General features: G+C 36.0%; 1 protein-coding gene across 1 annotated transcript; it reads left to right on the forward strand.

The window, feature by feature from the left end:
- Window positions 1-2,329: 2,329 nt before the first annotated feature.
- Window positions 2,330-17,550, forward strand: LOC127420868 (zinc transporter ZIP4-like). Its single transcript, XM_051663453.1, has 12 exons — window positions 2,330-2,606; window positions 4,520-4,831; window positions 5,098-5,302; window positions 6,157-6,284; window positions 8,315-8,489; window positions 9,006-9,178; window positions 11,533-11,700; window positions 11,977-12,069; window positions 12,629-12,683; window positions 14,619-14,771; window positions 15,945-16,132; window positions 16,222-17,550. Exons 1-12 carry the CDS (start codon window positions 2,406-2,408, stop codon window positions 16,348-16,350), a joined length of 1,980 nt encoding a protein of 659 aa, XP_051519413.1. The 5' UTR covers window positions 2,330-2,405; the 3' UTR covers window positions 16,351-17,550.
- The last annotated feature ends 54 nt before the right edge of the window (window positions 17,551-17,604 follow it).

The raw sequence follows: 17,604 nt of genomic DNA on the forward strand, positions 1-17,604 counted from the left end.
TTTATGTGTATTTATTATACTTTTTTTTTTTTTTTTTGGGCATACTAACTGCATATTCAGTTATTGTGCACTATAATATTTACACATAATTGCATTTACACTGTGAGTTTTCACTGCAAAACAACAAATCAACCAAATAAAACGTTGCAAATTGCATGGCAATATTTGAGAAAAGCTGCCACAAATTCATTTTGGGCTGCAATAATCAGGAAAAAGTGCCGTGAAATCCTGGTGGGACTAGTATTTTGTTTTATTGTACTGCAGGAAATACAGTTAGATCCATTAGAGAGACCAGTATGGACACTGAAGACCAGGAGTCAAAGCTGAGTTTCAATCAGTTGAGAGAGTGTTTACTGAAGACAAAGCTCTCCACATTTCCAAAGACAGAAACAGAAAATGAGTTGAGGATCTAACCTCCAACTAACAACTAATTGCTGACATCATCTCTTACAAGTACAGAGGTTTGGGAACAGTACAGATAATTCTAGAAATCTTACAAACATGGTATTCTGTTCAACTACATATTGTAAATGCCATGATTCAGAGCTGCGTCATTGTTTATCTTTCAACACAAAGCAAGTATTGTAAGGGTTGCAGAATTGTTATAAACCCAGTAGGGCACTTCCTCTTTTACACTTTGAGCTCTGCTCTTTTGGCTTTGTCATATTATTCTCAGAACTCCAAACAATCCCTGCAATGACATCATTAGTCAGTATACAACATAGGTTAGCCTTCCCTCAAGGTTGAGGCAGACCTCATGAAATCTCAGGTCTTATCCCGCTGGAACAAACATAATGATAGAACAATACATCCACACAACAGAGCAAAGTTAGGCAGAAATAAACTTTTAGTTATGAATGCTAAGAATGCATTTGTATCAGTTAATACATTTGGTACCTAAAAGTCAAGCACGATAAAACTCTTGCATAATTTGATCAATGAATTAATTACAAGTCACATGTATGGTGTTGTTTATTTGCTCACGATAGTAGCAGTCACTAAAACATGTATTTATTTATTTTTAAAAGTCTGTACAATATTCATTATCATTTTATGCGGTATTGGTGCCATGACATTATTGCATTTGTGTGATTAAATTTTAAAATTGTTGTGGTGGTGTTTACCTTGTGTTTTTGTTTTGTCTCTTTATAGTGATTTAGGGTTTTACGTGTATTTTTTGTATTCTTTGTTTGATCTAAAACTATTAATTTTTTAAATTTTAGACATTTTTCTGACTGATTGGAGGGAACTTTACAGCTGACTTTACGTTGGTGCAAATGTATATCAGCTGTGAAATCCTGAGTTAGGCCAATAACGGTTCTGAAAGTGAACAAAATAACTACACAACTAAAATAATAAATATCTTTGTTTCTCAAACCTGACATGTTATTTCAAGGGGTGTGCTTGACCAGAGACTATTTAGCAGAGATGGGCCACTTCTATTAAAATTAATGGGAGAAACTGGAACGCCCAACGGTCAACGGATGTAGAAAGGAAGTCCCGCCTTACAGGTAAAAGAGCCAATCATCTTTTAGATACAGACATCACCTGTCAATCAACTCGAGAACGCATGTGCGCATTAGCTATACAAGCCGGGAAAATTGCGTTTTTTAGCGCAATATGAGGTACAGAATCACAATTTATGAATCCAGTGTTGTCCGATTTCATTGCTGATTATGAAATATGTTCTTTGATCGTAATCTTGACCAACCGTATTTGGGATTTCAGTCTTTCCCCATTCAAGTAGACAGGAGCTGCAATAGCGTGACTGGAAATAGCCTCCCGGGAGCGTTCCAAAGATATGCACCAGTGGACTGACTTGCTAGAAAGACTTTGGCTTGTTTGCCTGCCTTGCATTTATAATATGACATATAGTGACATATAGTCTTTCATCAGCTGACCATTTCTTAACATGAGAAAGAATGACAGTAAGGTAATGAGGCCAGCTCATTAGCGCAAGACGAACATAAATATATAAGATATATTTTTAAGGCTCTCAATCGATCATTTGTTTATTATTATTGAATGAATGACATGATTGACCAGTGAATTTTAACTTTTGCATTTACACATTCATTTGCTGTATGAAAGACACAGTGTAAACACATTTGCCCTGTGAAAAAGTGCGGGAGGAACTGGTTTAATTGAAAGTGAGGGGGACACGTCTCCCACATCCCCTGCGTCTTCTACACCCCTGCCTGTCCAAACCCCTCTGAAGAGGTGAACGGAGGAGTTTCCTTCTTTTAAATGACGTATGTGATGGCCAATCAGAAGCCTCTACTTGAGAAGAGCAGGTACTGTGTCACCTCAGAGAAGAACTTTAAAACTCCTGTGTGTCTGTGCAGTCATTCAGACTCACCTCAAACAGTTTCTCTGTACAGAAGAACGGACAAAGCTCACCGATTATGGAGACAAGAGGTGTTTTAGCACTCTGTTTCACCTGTTTCAGTCTGTTCAGCGGGGGGCATGGCGATAAACAGGACATTTATGCGAAAGTTGTGGATTTAATGTCGCCAGGACAGGAGTTCCTCACAGATGATGCGGTTCGCCTGGTTTTTGAACGGCTGGAGAAGCGCGTGCTGTGCTCAGGTGTGTCGTGTGGAAAGGTGAGTTATAATTGACCGAGGTCGAGGATCAGTGCCTACAGTACACACTCAATACATAATTCTCATTTCAATTTCATCAAAGGTCATCAAAAAGATCACCTGCGAGAAAAGTCAGACTGTGATGGTGCATAGCCTACTGTACACCTGTGATTGGTATAGACTTACACATTAAAAATAAAACATTAAAGAATAATAATAAATTACATACATGTAAAGGAAAATCTACAGCAAAACAGAAAGTAAGAAACAGCTATTATTAATCTGCCTTATATAAATCTGTTTGGGGTACTTTTGAATAAAATAAATGGGAGACAACTGTAAATAAAATACTTTTTCGTTGAAAAAAGTAAAGTAAGGGATTACTCTTAATTTTCCAGTAATGTAATTACAGTTACTTCTGATGTAATTGCATTAAATACTGTATAGACTATAGAACAATTCTATATAAAATAATAGTGAATTTAAAATAGAAATATAACGTCTAATGTTAAAATATATGTTTTCTAATTTAACGCCGCCCCTTTAAATTCTTTGGCCAGTTCATGAATAATTTATTTAATTTGATATGATTTATTTGAAAGAATTAAAAGAACAGTTGCATGTTTATCCTTGTATTGTTCATCTGGTCGAGGTTGATCAGGGTTTTAGAAAGTAATTAGTAATAAGTAATGCAATTACTTTCAAGACAGAGTAATTAGAACAGTAATCAAATTACACTGTATAAGATGTAATTAGTAGTTAGTAATTACTTTAACAGTAACTTACCCAACACTGGTTATAATTCATATTTGTTTTATATTTTAAGTATTTTTTGCATTATAGTATTATTTTCATAAGTGTAATTTCATTTACATGGTAATTTAGGATTTGAGAAAAGCCTAATGTAAATGACAAAGAAACCCTTCAAAAGTTTAGAAGAGAAATAAAAAACTTGGCTATTTATTTTCTACAGGTACGTTGTTTTTTTCGTTGTTGTTTTTTTTTAGTGCAGTATACTTATTTACTCTATTTGTGGTGTTTATATTTAAAATGTTGTATATAACATTTAAAGAAGTTTGCATTTGTTAAGAGCATCAGGTTTGATTTAGTATTATTGAATATTATGTTTGAAAATTGAATTGCCTATTATTTTCAACGTTTATTTTTGCTGTATCTTTTTTCTATGGTCATTTCACGTATGTGGGTAGCACTGTCACCTCTCAGCGAGAAGGTCCCGGGTTTGAGGGTTTGAGTCCTGGCTCAACTTTCTGTGTAGAGTTTGCTTGGGGTTCCTCCTCTTAACCTGCAAAAGAGACTTGAAAAGAGAATTGGAGACTCTAAATTGGCCGTTGGTGAGAGTGTGAATGTGTATGTCTCTGTAAAGGACACCTGTTCAGGGTGTTTCCCTGCCTTCAGTCTGAGACAGCTGGGATAGGCTCCAGCACTACCTGTGACCCTGTATAGGACAAGCAGCTATAGAAGATGGATGGATGGATATCGCTCTGCTGAGACTAATAGTGTGTTTTCATTCATGCTTTTCTTCTGTATGAAGAAAAAAAAACTAAAGCCAGATTCTATCCTTTAATCATGGGGTTTTCTCACTACTTGTTTCCATTTTTTAATATGTGCTCATTTCAAGCCATTGCCTTCAAAATGACCTTTGTTAAAAGTCCATGTAGTCTTATTGAAGTTGTTGGTTTTACTAGGTTAGGGTTTTGTCAGGTATCCTGAAAATGCACTTCAATCTAATTGAACTGGTTTTATTAAGTCATACATAAATATAACTGAATCACTCTGACTGCAACTCATTTCAGGGGTTAGATTAGGCAGAAATAGTAACAGCAGCACATTATCACTATTTTACAGTGTTTTAGACTCCATCTCAGTACACAAATGTTGTCATATCCGTTTACCTCTCTCTCTACTGTATATAGTGCCTTTCTGTGGAAATTCTGCCCCAGCTGTTGAGCAGCTACAACACCTCACAGGGGCTACAGATGGAGGACTTCTTCACAGTGGCCCCTGGGTTCTGTCTGTTCCTGAGCGGGCCCCCAGACACCTGCAGGGGCATACACGAGGGCCGCTGGAGCGTACAGACCCAACACTTCATTGAAACAATGTTAAGCCACGACAACAACACCACCACCAGTAATCCTCCCCATGGTGATATCGGTGCCACGGAACATGAGAGTTTGGAGAGACTGTTTCACAATATGGAAAAATACAATCAGCCTGACGTACATGAGGTTAGTGCAACTGCATTTAGTTTTGGGATTTAAATAATCTTTTTTTTTTTTATGTTTTGAAAGCTAAATACTATTGATTGAATAGTAAATACTGTTCCTACCTATACTCATAGCTGTCACTACATATTATGAAAAACAATTCTACCATAGAAAAAATTACACACATCACCTTTAAAAATAGGTCAAACAGACCACTATGTGAAATGATGTATGATTGACATCTCATGCTGCAGCCAAAGGTGTTATTTATTTATCCACATTTGTAGACCTGTCTCTCTCTGAACAACATCCTGAAAGAGAGCAGCGACCATGACGGAGACCACATACACACAGAGCTGGACGCTGTGTTCGGAAACATTGTTTATCATGCCCTGCGTGGAGATTGCATGAAGGCGCATGTACTTCCTGAGCAAGAGTATTTCCTGAATTACATCTTTAACCTTTTTGGCTCTGAAAATCTCACCCTGCATGGTAGGACTGACTGTTTGTTAATCATTTATAATCATAATTACATTCACAGTCACACACTCCTAAAAATAAAGGTTCCTCAGTGGTTTTTGGAGCAGTTTAAGTTCAGCAAAGACCCCACTTTTTATTAAAAAATATTTCTGGCTGTATAAGTAGATAAAAAATATTTCTTGATGTTACACTGTAAAAAAAATTTAATTGTCAAGTAGTCTAAAAATGTGTCTCATGAGTTAACATCTAAATTAAACGGTTGTATTTAAGTAAAAAAAAAGCATTTTCCTAAACAGCTGTTTGTCGTTATGGACTGGAAAATGTTTCTGATCCATAAGATTATTGCACGTAATGTCTAAAGGTTCATTTTGAGGTCATTTAATCTCACATTTTATGACTTTTAAAATGTTGCAAATTTAATGATAATCCCTGAAAATATCACATTTGTCATTTTCATTTTTGGTCAAGGTGGTTAAATCAATAACTAATAATCCAATAAGTGAAAGGAAAGGAAAAAAAAAAACTTCACTCAAAAAAATAATTTTGATCTTTTATTTGCTCCATTGTACCTGGGTTCTTTAGGTCACTATATTGGTTTTAAAAGCACCAGTAAAAAGATTTTTTTCTTAAAAGAATAAAATGTTCATTGTGGAAGTTCTACGATTTCCTACTATGATTTCAAGCTGTAAAACCCCTTTGGTTGCAAGAGTGTATGTATTTAATGCTTAATAAATGCTATTCTTCAATTTTGATGAAGTAAAAAACGTTATAAATACGCATTTATAGAAAACACTTTGACAGAGTAATATTTGCTTTAAACCTGAACAAATGTGTTCATGTTTTCCTCTTAATGATGTCATTCTAAGAGCTTCTCAAGACCCTAAACCTTGGTGGAGAGGAACACAACCACGACCATGCCCACCTTGATGATGAGCCCCACCACAGCGGAAAGACCCGTCGGCAAAGTCATCCAGACAACAGCAGCTGGGACTCGGTAACATACAGCATACAGTTGGTGCACAGTAGAAGCTACAGCCACGTTTATGTGGGGCCTCATTTGAGATCATGGCATGCCACAGAAATATAGTCAGTTAGCCGTGACTTGATGAAAAGAGCAATCAAATCTACAGTATGTATATTTTGACAGCTGTAATTGTTGGCCATGCTGCAATCTGTTCATGAGAATGAGTCAAATTAAAGCTGAAGTATGTAATTTCTGTGCCACTAGTGCCACCAAACGGAAATACAAAAATAAACATTGCTTTCAAAACAGCTTTCTGAATACGCCTCCAATCTGCTGTTGATCGAACAAACTGATAGTCCTGCCCTCAACTCACGCCACTGGTCGAATCAATGTTATTGTCTCTCATCAGACAGGTTGTTCAAAACAAACAGAGGGATTTTCATAATGCCACAGAGACACAGTGTTTACAGTTTTCAAAATGAACTATTGTATGGCTTACTTCTAGTTGTCTCTGCATTTTTAGCTAGGATAGGAGAAAGTATTTGAACACTGAAAAAGTGACTGGGGTCCTGGGTAGCTCAGCGAGTATTGACGCTGACTACCACCCCTGGAGTCGTGAGTTCGAATCCAGGGTGTGCTGAGTGACTCCAGCCAGGTCTTCTAAGCAACCAAATTGGCCCGGTTGCTAGGGAGGGTAGAGTCACATGGGGTAACCTCCTCTTGGTTGCGATTAGTGTTTCTCGCTCTCAATGGGGCGTGTGGTAAGTTGTGCGGAGAGTAGCATGAGCCTCCACATGCTGTGAGTCTCTGCGGTGTCATGCACAACGAGCCACGTGATAAAATGCACGGATTGACTGTCTCAGAAGCGGAGGCAACTGAAACTTGTCCTCAACCACCCAGATTGAGGTGAGTAACAGTGCCTCCATGAGGACCTAGTAAGTAGTTGGAATTGGGCATGCCAAATTGGGGAGAAAACCCCCCAAATAAAAACACTGAAAAAGTGATTGGGGGCCTGGGTAGCTCAGCGAGTATTGACGCTGACTACCACCCCTGGAGTCGCGAGTTTGAATCCAGGGTGTGCTGAGTGACTCCAGCCAGGTCTCCTAAGCAACCAAATTGGCCCGTTTGCTAGGGAGGATAGAGTCACATGGGGTAACCTCCTCTTGGTCGCGATTAGTGGTTCTCGCTCTCAATGGGACACGTGGTAAGTTGTGCGTGGATCGCGGAGAGTAGCATGAGCCTCCCGTGCTGTGAGTCTCTGCGGTGTCATGCACAGCGAGCCACGTGATAAAATGCACGGATTGACTGTCTCAGACGCGGAGGCAACTGAGATTCGTCCTCCGCCACCCAGATTGAGGTGAGTAACCGTGCCACCACAAGGACCTAGTAAGTAGTGGGAAATGGGCATGCCAAATTGGGGAGAAAAAAATAAAAATAAAACCACTGAAAAAGTGACATACTTCAGCTTTAAACATCTCAGTTTTATATCTGGCTTGTTTTCCGTTATGAAGAATTACGATTTCCAATTCATTAAGCTTTTCTAAGTCAGGCCTGCCATTTCACTTCCATAGAATTTAAGGACTATGTCACCCAAAATATAAAATTCTGTCATCATTTACTCACCCTCATGTTGTTCCATACAAACCTGTATGACTTTCTTTCTTCTGGTGTTTCACAGAAAAAAAAGAGAATCATACAGGTTTGGATGGGCATGACGGTGAATAAATAATGACAGAATTTGTATATTCTGGGTGAACTAGTACTTTAATTGTAATATATAAAGTAAAATAATATATTTTCTGTTTTATGTACAGCAGTGATTCCCAACCCTGTTCCTGGAGGTCCACCAACACTGCACATTTTCTGACACACCCAGTTCAGGTTTTGGAGTCTCCACTAACGAGCTTATGAGTTGAATCAGGTGTGATTAATTAGGGATGTATCCAAAATGTGTCAAATTGGGGGGCCTCCAGGAACAGGGTTGGGATCCACTGATGTACAGTATCTTTATAGTTTTGTGTGTCAAATGAAGATTTTGTGTTTTGTTGTTTTGCATGCAGACTTGTTTCAGTGCTGAAGACCTGCTGAGGATCTTCCACATGAACTCTTCCACAACACTGACCAGAGATCAGTTTACTCAGCTCAGTCCTGCCCTGATTCAACAGATTCTCAGTGGAGGCTGTTCTCAGATCAGTACCACCCCTGTGACCAATGATTCCCTGAGCACCTTCGAGAGTGAGTGACCTGTGCTTACACCATCATATGCTCGAGGGGTTTATATGGGAGGTCATTCAGTAATTAATATCAAATAGCCAGACAAATATTAGCATAAAGTGTAGTCTACTGTGCAGCTAATTATTGCCAATAACTTCCCAGTTAGACAGGGAGAGACTGTCTGAACAACATGTAACTTATTTGACAGGTGACTTGTCTGGTTCTACTACAGTATTAAGTTATGTTCCCTGTTGGCATCTTTGTGTTAGTATCATTTGATCAGTCTCTTGACAAAAGAGGAACAAGGAAAACCAGAAAAATGTGACTGATCATTTAAGTTGGCATCACATTCTGAAAAAGCAGCAAAACTGGCACCATTTGCAAGTCTCAAACCTGATTCTGCCAGAGTTTCCTGTTAATGTTCACAAAGTAGAGAATGAATGCCACACCTGTGAATAACACAAACACATTGACCTCCTTTTTTAATCTGAGAATGTTATCTTACATAATATCACTGAATGAGCTCTTTGTGTCCAGGATATGGATATGCCACCCTTGCCAACATCATCATCTGTCTGATGGCCATGTTTGGGATCGTGGTGCTGTTGTTCTCCACCTGTACTCAAGTGTTTGAGCTCTGTATTCAGTTCTGCATCAGTCTCGCTGTGGGATCTCTCACAGGTGACGCTCTGTTGCATCTGCTTCCTACGGTGAGCAAACGCCATTAGTTTTAGAGAGCTGAGATACAGTGACCCTAAAAAGATTTGGACACTGAAGCCACACTTGAAAATGTCTAAATGTCATTGCATTAGATAAATATCAAAGCAAGTGGCATCTGCGCTGAAATGCTGCTCGAGCTTTTGTCAGAACTAACTTCACTTTTCTGCGCCATTTTTGCTCAATGAATTTTAATCAACTGATGAGTCAGTTCTGCTGCCACCACAAAGTGTCACACTACATTTTGTCTTCATTTTGAATAGTATATCTATTATCATTTCAAATCGAACTAACTACTTTGGTGAAATATTTTGCAAATTTAGTTAATAATATAATTTAAATAATTAAATGAATGCTGGTCGCAAGGATATGTTATGTTTTGGACCAGGCTTCTTAACTAGCTTTACAGAAAGACCATGCTAGTTAACCATGGTAATGCACAATCACAATCATAATAATAGGATTTAAAATGGTTTAAATTACATTTATTTAGAATTTGGTAACACTTTACAATAAGGTTTTTTTAATGCATTAGTTAACATGAACTAACAATGAACAATAATGTTACAGTATTTATTAGTCTTGGTTAATTTTAATTTCAACATACTGGACACTAATACATTTTTTTTAATGAAAAATTGTTCACTTCAACTTATGCATTTATTTAAAATACACAATTAGTTTAGTTAATGGCAAGTTAAATACTTTGCCATTTGCCAGACTGTGCTTAAAACATACTGTATGTTTCGTAAGTTCATTATAAGTTAATTAAATACTTCACAGTTCATTTAATGACATTTCCCCTACTATATTAAATACTATATGGAATTCAAAATGAAGGCAAATTAAATTAGTTAAATATGGAAAAGAAAATATTACATAAACTTTGTAAAATGGTTTCAAATGTATACACATCACACACACACAAAAAATCCCAAATAACTCTGATACTGTTCATGTTTACAATAGCTATTAGGATTAATATTAATAATTTGATTAAGCTCTAATATTGTATTTAAAATGTGCAGTTCAATTAAGTTTGATATAAATTTGTCATACAATTGAAATATGTGGAAATCTTTAAAAATGCGCAAAAAATAAGAACACTCAAAACAGCTTGGACCAACATGGAAATTTAAGACATTTTTCCTATTTTTTTTTTTTTGCACCTGCGGAAATTTTTTTTATCTTTTTTTTTTGTTTTTTTGCAAAAGGCCTGCTAGTCTGTTTTGTTATGCTGTTCATTCGAGTTAATGAGATAATATGCACACCCTTTGATTTGCCTAGTTGTGGTTTACTTTCACGGTCACTTGAGCTTTTTGACATGGATGTGCACGTCTTAGTGGTGTTTTATGCTGAGATTAAATCATTAGGGATATTTGTGTGGCATTATGTTCAGAGGTTGCCCCCAAAAAAAGTCTTTATTCGTCACTCTCTGTAAAATTTCTGTTATGGTCTATTTTTATCAGTCATACTTGTTTTCATTTTATAAGTACTAGGGCATTTAGGGACGTAGCATCTATTATAATGGCCCATACATGACTTATTGACTCCCCTTGTTTGAGTCCGGTGAAACCAATGAGTTCTAGTGTGAAACTTCTACCTGTCAATCAACCGCTGCGCTAAAACGAGGTTTTTAAACTTTGCCTGTTAAAGCGCGTACACACATGCACAAGTTCACAGAACTTCATAGTCCCTGATGTGAACATAAAGTGTAACATGAGAAGCACATCTGTGAAGCTCAGTTAACACAGTTACTCCACTAAAATAACAGACAGTTCTGCTCTAAACGTGATGTTTGCTCTTATGCATGCATAATTGGCTGAAATGATGTGCTGCTTTTTTGTGTTTTCTTTTTGTTAATATGCAGTTTGTGCTTTATTATCGTACATTAACACACTGAAGTAATGATTGATATATGCAGTCATGAATTCAGATACCCTCTACTCAAAATCTAAACACAAAAGGGACACACAATACCAGGTGTAAATGATGATGGTGCCAGTTAATATGCATCTAATACGCATATTAATACCAGGGAATAAACGGGGCACACGCACAGCTGGATTGTGAATGTGAAGTCAAAACTGATGCACTAGGTTAAAATGTTTTTGTTTTTTTATTATATAGAATTTTGAATTATTCATCAATGTTTCAAAGATTGGTCAAATAATTTATTGTTAAGTGATTGTTTGTGCCCCACACTAAATAATGACCCTGATACATCACTGCTCTTTAGTGCCAGTCTGATGAAAATTCTGGTTGAAATATCTTTCAGATCAACCAGTGGTTACTCGTCTGTGATGTGTGTGTTTGTGTGTGTGTGTGTGTGTGTCTGTTTGTGTAGATATTGAGCCTTCATAAACATGATGATGGACACAGTCACGACCATTCGAAGCAGAACTTTGACTATGTTTACAAGCTCATGGTGGTCATTGGGGGTATCTACATCTTCTACCTGCTAGAAACCATCTTCTCCATCATTACTCGTCAAGATCACCATCATCATACTGGAGTGAGTAACGTGTTGTTTTGGAAAGGTTTTTAACCTCCAACATGTATTAATGATCAGCTTTCACCTCAGGTCAATATACTTTCAATCTCATTCTTTGTTCCTTCAAAACACATTCTTGAAAATACTATTGTCTAGGCTTGTTCACTCCCTAACAATACGTCTCAACAATCAAAAATTCAACAGATTGCTGAAGGCATTAAATGCAAAAAGAATTGCATTATTTTTCAAAAGTACTAAATGAATTGGATCTAATATTGTTATTATTTCTTGTTGTAGGAGTCTGTCCCTTATCACTGTGACCACAGCAAAGTTGTGCAGTTGTTCCAGAGACGAAGACAGAACAATCACTCCACCTCACAGGCTGAGCTGGTGACAGTATTTGAATTTATTTATTTATTCATTTTTATATTTTGTTAAGTTAGGCCAAATTTGCATTTTATGGAATCTTAAATACAAAAGTAATGTTAGTGTTGCATAACACTATAACATTTTGAACCAAATAATAGATGAAAATAGACTTAAGAGTTTATGAAAATGAAATTTCCGTTATCATTTTCTCACCTTCATGTTGGTCCAAACCCATATGATTTTTGTTTCTTTAGTGAAACACAAAAGGAGAAGTTTAGCAGAATGTTGACACTGCTCTTTTTCATGCAATAAAAGTAAAAACTGACCAGGGGTCGAAAAACTCTAAAAATGACCATAAACATACAGTAGTCCATATGACTCTATATTCCAAGTCTTCTGAAGCCATAAAATTACTCCAAATTTATACGTGTTTGGAACGACATAAGGGTGAGTAAAAGATTTTTTGATGATCTAATCCTTTAAACTTGTTACACCACATATTGTAAATAATATGAAATTATATTAAATATAGAAAAATGTGTATCTCATAAATATTGCTGCTGTTTTTTATTGATTTTAGGTGGACAAGGAAAATAATGAGAAGTTTGTCCCGGAACCAACTGGCCCCAAAAGAGGTCAGTGTTAAGCACGTCTAGGCTGTGACTTGCACACCAGTAATTACACACAACTGAAGTTAATCAAATATTTGTGTTTTTTCATCTTCCGGCACGGGGTTGATTTTTATTAAAACATCTTTTTTCTTATTCTTATATGAAAGTCACATTAAAACCGAACTGCAAACCTTTTGCCATGTCTTCATCATTTATTTTTGGTACTTTTCAGATGCTTTTTATGGATAGATTTCACTGTTTTAGCCTCTTTAGTCTCTTAACGAGCAAAATAGCATATTTTAACAGAGAAAACTAAATTTAGTGATATTTATACTTAACCCACCTAAGCTGTTCAAAAATGGTCAACACCATGGCTGTTTGCGGTCATTTTTGACCGGATACAATAAAGGTGTACCCCTTTTTTTTATCAAATGTTATAACACTAACTTCCCTGGAGTAGAAACAATACAATTATGCACTTCTTTTGGGATTTTAGGTTATTTATTTACATGTAAATGTTTCAATTTCACAATCATTTGCATATGCAAATAAGCAACATCACTATAGTAAAAATCTACACTTCTTATACATAAAGAAAATATGAGAAAATATAAGAATGTGTCATGTATTGGGGCAGTTGCTGCCACCTGGTGAGAAAAATAAAAATGACATGACTTGTGTCATGTTGACGTGACATCATGTTGTGACAATAATAGCCAGTAGTGCAGCTGCAGTGTTCTATGCAGCCACCTGCTGTGTAAGAATTCTAGATTTATGCATTTCTAGAAGTTATGCATTTGGATATATATTTAGATATTAATTAACTATACAGTCAAACCTGACCAAGAGAAGACATAGAATAAGCATTTTGTTACCAGTAATTTATTTCAAATATTAAAATTCAATAACTCAAGGTAAATTAATAATAACGTGAAGAAAATGAACAGCACTGGACTTTGAAAAACATTTTACAAACATTTACAACATCAAGATTCAGTGAGTAGCAATAATGAACACCAGTGCATAAAAATGTGTAACAAATAGTAAATCGTAAAAACAGTATGAACAGTGAAGAATGATGCAAATCTGGGGGGTGTCTGTATGTATATTCGACTGTGTGCGACAGTGTGTGTGTGTGTGTGTGTGTGTGTGTGTGTGTGTGAAACTCTGGATATTTTATAGTCTCATTGTGGCTGATATATAGATTGCATTCAACACATATAAAAAAAAAATCTTTCCCATTCATTTCCTATGGTCGGTCAATTTTGACCGCTAAAAGCCAAGGTGTCGCATTTTTTTTTATGACCACTTAGACTCATTGAATGAAGTCCAATATTTTTTTATTTTTTTTTTTCAGATTAAATATCTAAATAAAGTCACCAAGTTTTGAACCACTCAGATTGAGGAAACCATTTGTATAAAAAACAAACAAAAATGAAATCGGTCAAAAATGGCCGAACAGCCTAGTAGGGTTAAAAAAAGAAAAAAGGGCTAAGAAATTTGCCAAAGGGCTAAGAAAATTTAATTCATAATTAATAATCGATTTAATTTAATTCTAAGGGAATTTTAATTTGTTTAAGTTTATATATATATACAGTGTATATATATATATATATATATATATATATATATATATATATATATAAAAAAAAATTTCTTTTTTTTTTTTTTTACTTTGTTTTAAGAATAAAGTTCATAAAGTTTCTGAAAACAAGACAAAATATCTTATGCCATTTTGCTTGCCAAGCAAATTCATATATATTTTAAGAATGTTTAGATATTTGTGCTGGAAAACAACACAAAAATACTACTAAAGCAAATAATTTTTTGCTGCTGAGGCACATTTAAGGGAGTAAAATGACCTTTTCAGCACAAGTGACCAATATCAATACCATCCCGTGAGGTCACTTGTACAAAGGGAATCAATTTTTCATGTTGTCTCTTTCTCTTCTCTCTCAGAGCAGCATTTGCTCCCCTATATGATCACCATTGGAGATGCCATCCATAACTTTGCAGACGGTTTGGCAATGGGTGCTGCATTCTCTGTGTCGTGGCGTTCAGGGCTGGCAACATCGCTCGCTGTGCTCTGTCACGAACTGCCACATGAGTTAGGTGAGCAATATCTCGAAAGACATTAATACAAACACACATGTATTCATACACATCTGTGGAAAAAATGGCTTCTTAATCAGTATTTATTTATTTTTTCATCTTGTTTTCTATAAAAATATTTAAACATTTCACATTGTTACATTTCTTGTTTTAAGCACAGAACTTGATTGAAGATATATTCTCTGAATCTTAATTATCTTACCATTTTTTAATTGTAAATTTGTCTTTTTAATGAAGTTTAGACATTTTTACTGGAAAACAAGACATTTTTGTGCAATGAACTTTTCCTTGCATTTTCTAGTCATTTATGGTTACTAGATAAAGATTTTTAAAAAATAGTGTTTTATAGAGATTGCAATCACAAAAAGCAATTTCTAGCTGTTAAAATATATTACAGCTGAGCATAACTAGAAAATTAACACTTTACAATAAGGTTCTATTGGTTAACATTAGTTAATGCATTAGATATCATGAAATAATGAACTATTTTAAAGCATTTATTAATCTAGGTTAATGTTAATTTATAAATATTGATTATTGTAAGTCTAATTTTACTGTATGTCTCCTTTTATACCTCCTAAGGAATTTTAGAGGTAAAATTAAAACTTAGCTGAGAATGCCATTAAGTCTCCAGAGCTATGAAAGAGCAACCTTTGAGCAATAAAACATAAGCTGATTCCTAATTTATAGATTAAAGAATTGTTGTTTTCATCCATCTTTGGTTTAGTTTAATGGGTTCAAAGGTTTGTATTTTTTTAGCCCACTGGAGGTAAATGAAGTCTTTCTTGAATGAAGTTTGTGACCAAGGGCGTAGCCAGGAAACTGCTTTTGGATGGGCCTCAATAAAAATGGATGGGCCAAGTTTTCACCTAAATATTTTCTACCAAATTTTCCTTAACAACGGAGAAGTGGTGCAATCAAACAGTTTCTTCACACTTGCAGAAATCAGACTTTATGCATTTTTATAAATATATATTTGAGGTCAAAGAATAATCTCTAATATTCTGGGTGGGCCTGGGTCTAATTTGGGTGGTCCCAGGCCCATCCCAGCCCACTGCTGGCTACGCCACTGTTTGTGACAATTTTTTTATTTTTAAGAACTGATCATTTATTTCGCTCTTTTGTAGTCTTTTGTCTTATGCAGAATGCTTTTCCCCTCTGTTCTGACTCCAGGTGATTTTGCGATCCTGTTGCACTGCGGTCTGTCTGTGAAAAACGCTCTGCTGTTGAACGTGGCCAGCGCTCTCACCTCATTCTTTGGCCTGTACATTGCACTGTCCGTCTCAACTGAAACTGTTGCCACAGAGTGGATTTCCGCTGTCACTACCGGCCTCTTTCTGTATGTTGGTCTTGCGGACATGGTACGTTATACTTTTGAAAAGATATTTCAAAGTTAACAGATACTTCATGAAAACCTGCCTTCATTTCTAATTAGTTTTTTCTCATCTAGCTTCCCACCATGATTCATGTGGACAGTAAAAGACCTTGGCTGGTGTTTCTGCTGCAGAATCTGGGGCTGTTGTGTGGCTGGGGAATTTTGTTGCTTCTGTCTGTATATGAAGACCAAATAGGTGTCTAAACATGGCACTTGATGTTTGAGTGGTACAGTAGTTGTTGAAACAGATGTAATATATGCATGCAATTTAGTGCTTCAATTTAGTTTTCATATGGAATGTTAATTTGTTTTGACTAAGCAATAAACTGTAATAATGTTTTCATCATTATGTTATAATATCTTTGTTTCCATCCATTTAACTTGTCGCAGTAAGTCTATTTCTTTTACTTAAAATTTTAAGGACGCAATTACACTATTTTAATGGATTTGTATTTTTACAGTGTAAGTAATGAGAAGCCATGTGATGCATGTTCAAGATTCGGTTTCTGTTATTTTTATTTTAGAGATATAATTGTATTTAACTTTGATATCAGTGCAGGACAGAGTATTGACAACATACTACTATGTGGAAATGATTGTACTTGATGGAATTCTGCTAGTGTGAAATTTGATTGCTTTTTTTATCATGCTATATAAAAACCTGTACATAAACACTTAAGAAAACAGACTAATGCTGACTTTTGTCAAAGCTATTTCTGTGAGAATATTCCTATACATAATTAACTCATTGATATTACACTTTTAATAATTAACTCATTGATGTTGGCACTCTGTGTTCACAATACGTCACAATGCTCAGTATCATTAAGGTCTTATGTATGCATATAAATGTGTTGTTAGTGCCATAACAAGTTGAAGGTGTGAATCCAGTCATTTTGTCCTTGGGTCAATCCTCAGAAGTGCCCATTAGTCAACAATAGCCACAGAAATGTAAGCGCAGCGTAGTTCTAGCGGGAAGACTAGCAGCTGTACATCATCACACCATTAGCTAGGTTATTCCTAGCCAATCACATGTAGGCCATTGCTTTATAAGTCTGCTCACAATCTATCACATTGCTGATTCAGTGTGCTAACACGGCAACCTCCACCACCCCACCACCACCAGTTGAGTCCCGTCTTGCACGGGGGTAGGCTCCTCGCCCCTGCCTCTATCTCCGGCAGGATATGACGGTTCCGAGTACAACTTCTTCGGACCACCAGACGAGGCTTACGCCAAAGAGAGACATTACATTTCTGTTTTATATTCATCAAATAAATGTCATCTTAAATTTCACTCAAGTCTGCAAGCCTTCCTGATAGAACTGCAGGGAAATTACAAGTTGCTTTGAAAAATAACCTGTACAGTCTCAATTTTAATACAGCGTAATGGCTACAATAAAAGTGAATGGTGGCTCTGATGTTAACATATTTCCCAACGTGTTCCACAAAAGAAAGTCA

The sequence above is a fragment of the Myxocyprinus asiaticus genome, chromosome 30, assembly GCF_019703515.2.
Source record: "Myxocyprinus asiaticus isolate MX2 ecotype Aquarium Trade chromosome 30, UBuf_Myxa_2, whole genome shotgun sequence".
Classification (NCBI taxonomy): Eukaryota; Metazoa; Chordata; class Actinopteri; order Cypriniformes; family Catostomidae; genus Myxocyprinus; species Myxocyprinus asiaticus.

What these genes read in the sequence shown, in the direction of transcription:
- LOC127420868 (XM_051663453.1), top strand. Translation starts at nt 2,406, where the DNA reads ATGGAGACAAGAGGTGTTTTAGCACTCTGTTTCACCTGTTTCAGTCTG. An exon ending in ATCAGCCTGACGTACATGAG is followed by an intron (nt 4,832 to 5,097) that starts GTTAGTGCAACT and finishes CCACATTTGTAG; the next exon opens with ACCTGTCTCTCTCTGAACAA. An exon ending in ACCAACTGGCCCCAAAAGAG is followed by an intron (nt 12,684 to 14,618) that starts GTCAGTGTTAAG and finishes CTTCTCTCTCAG; the next exon opens with AGCAGCATTTGCTCCCCTAT.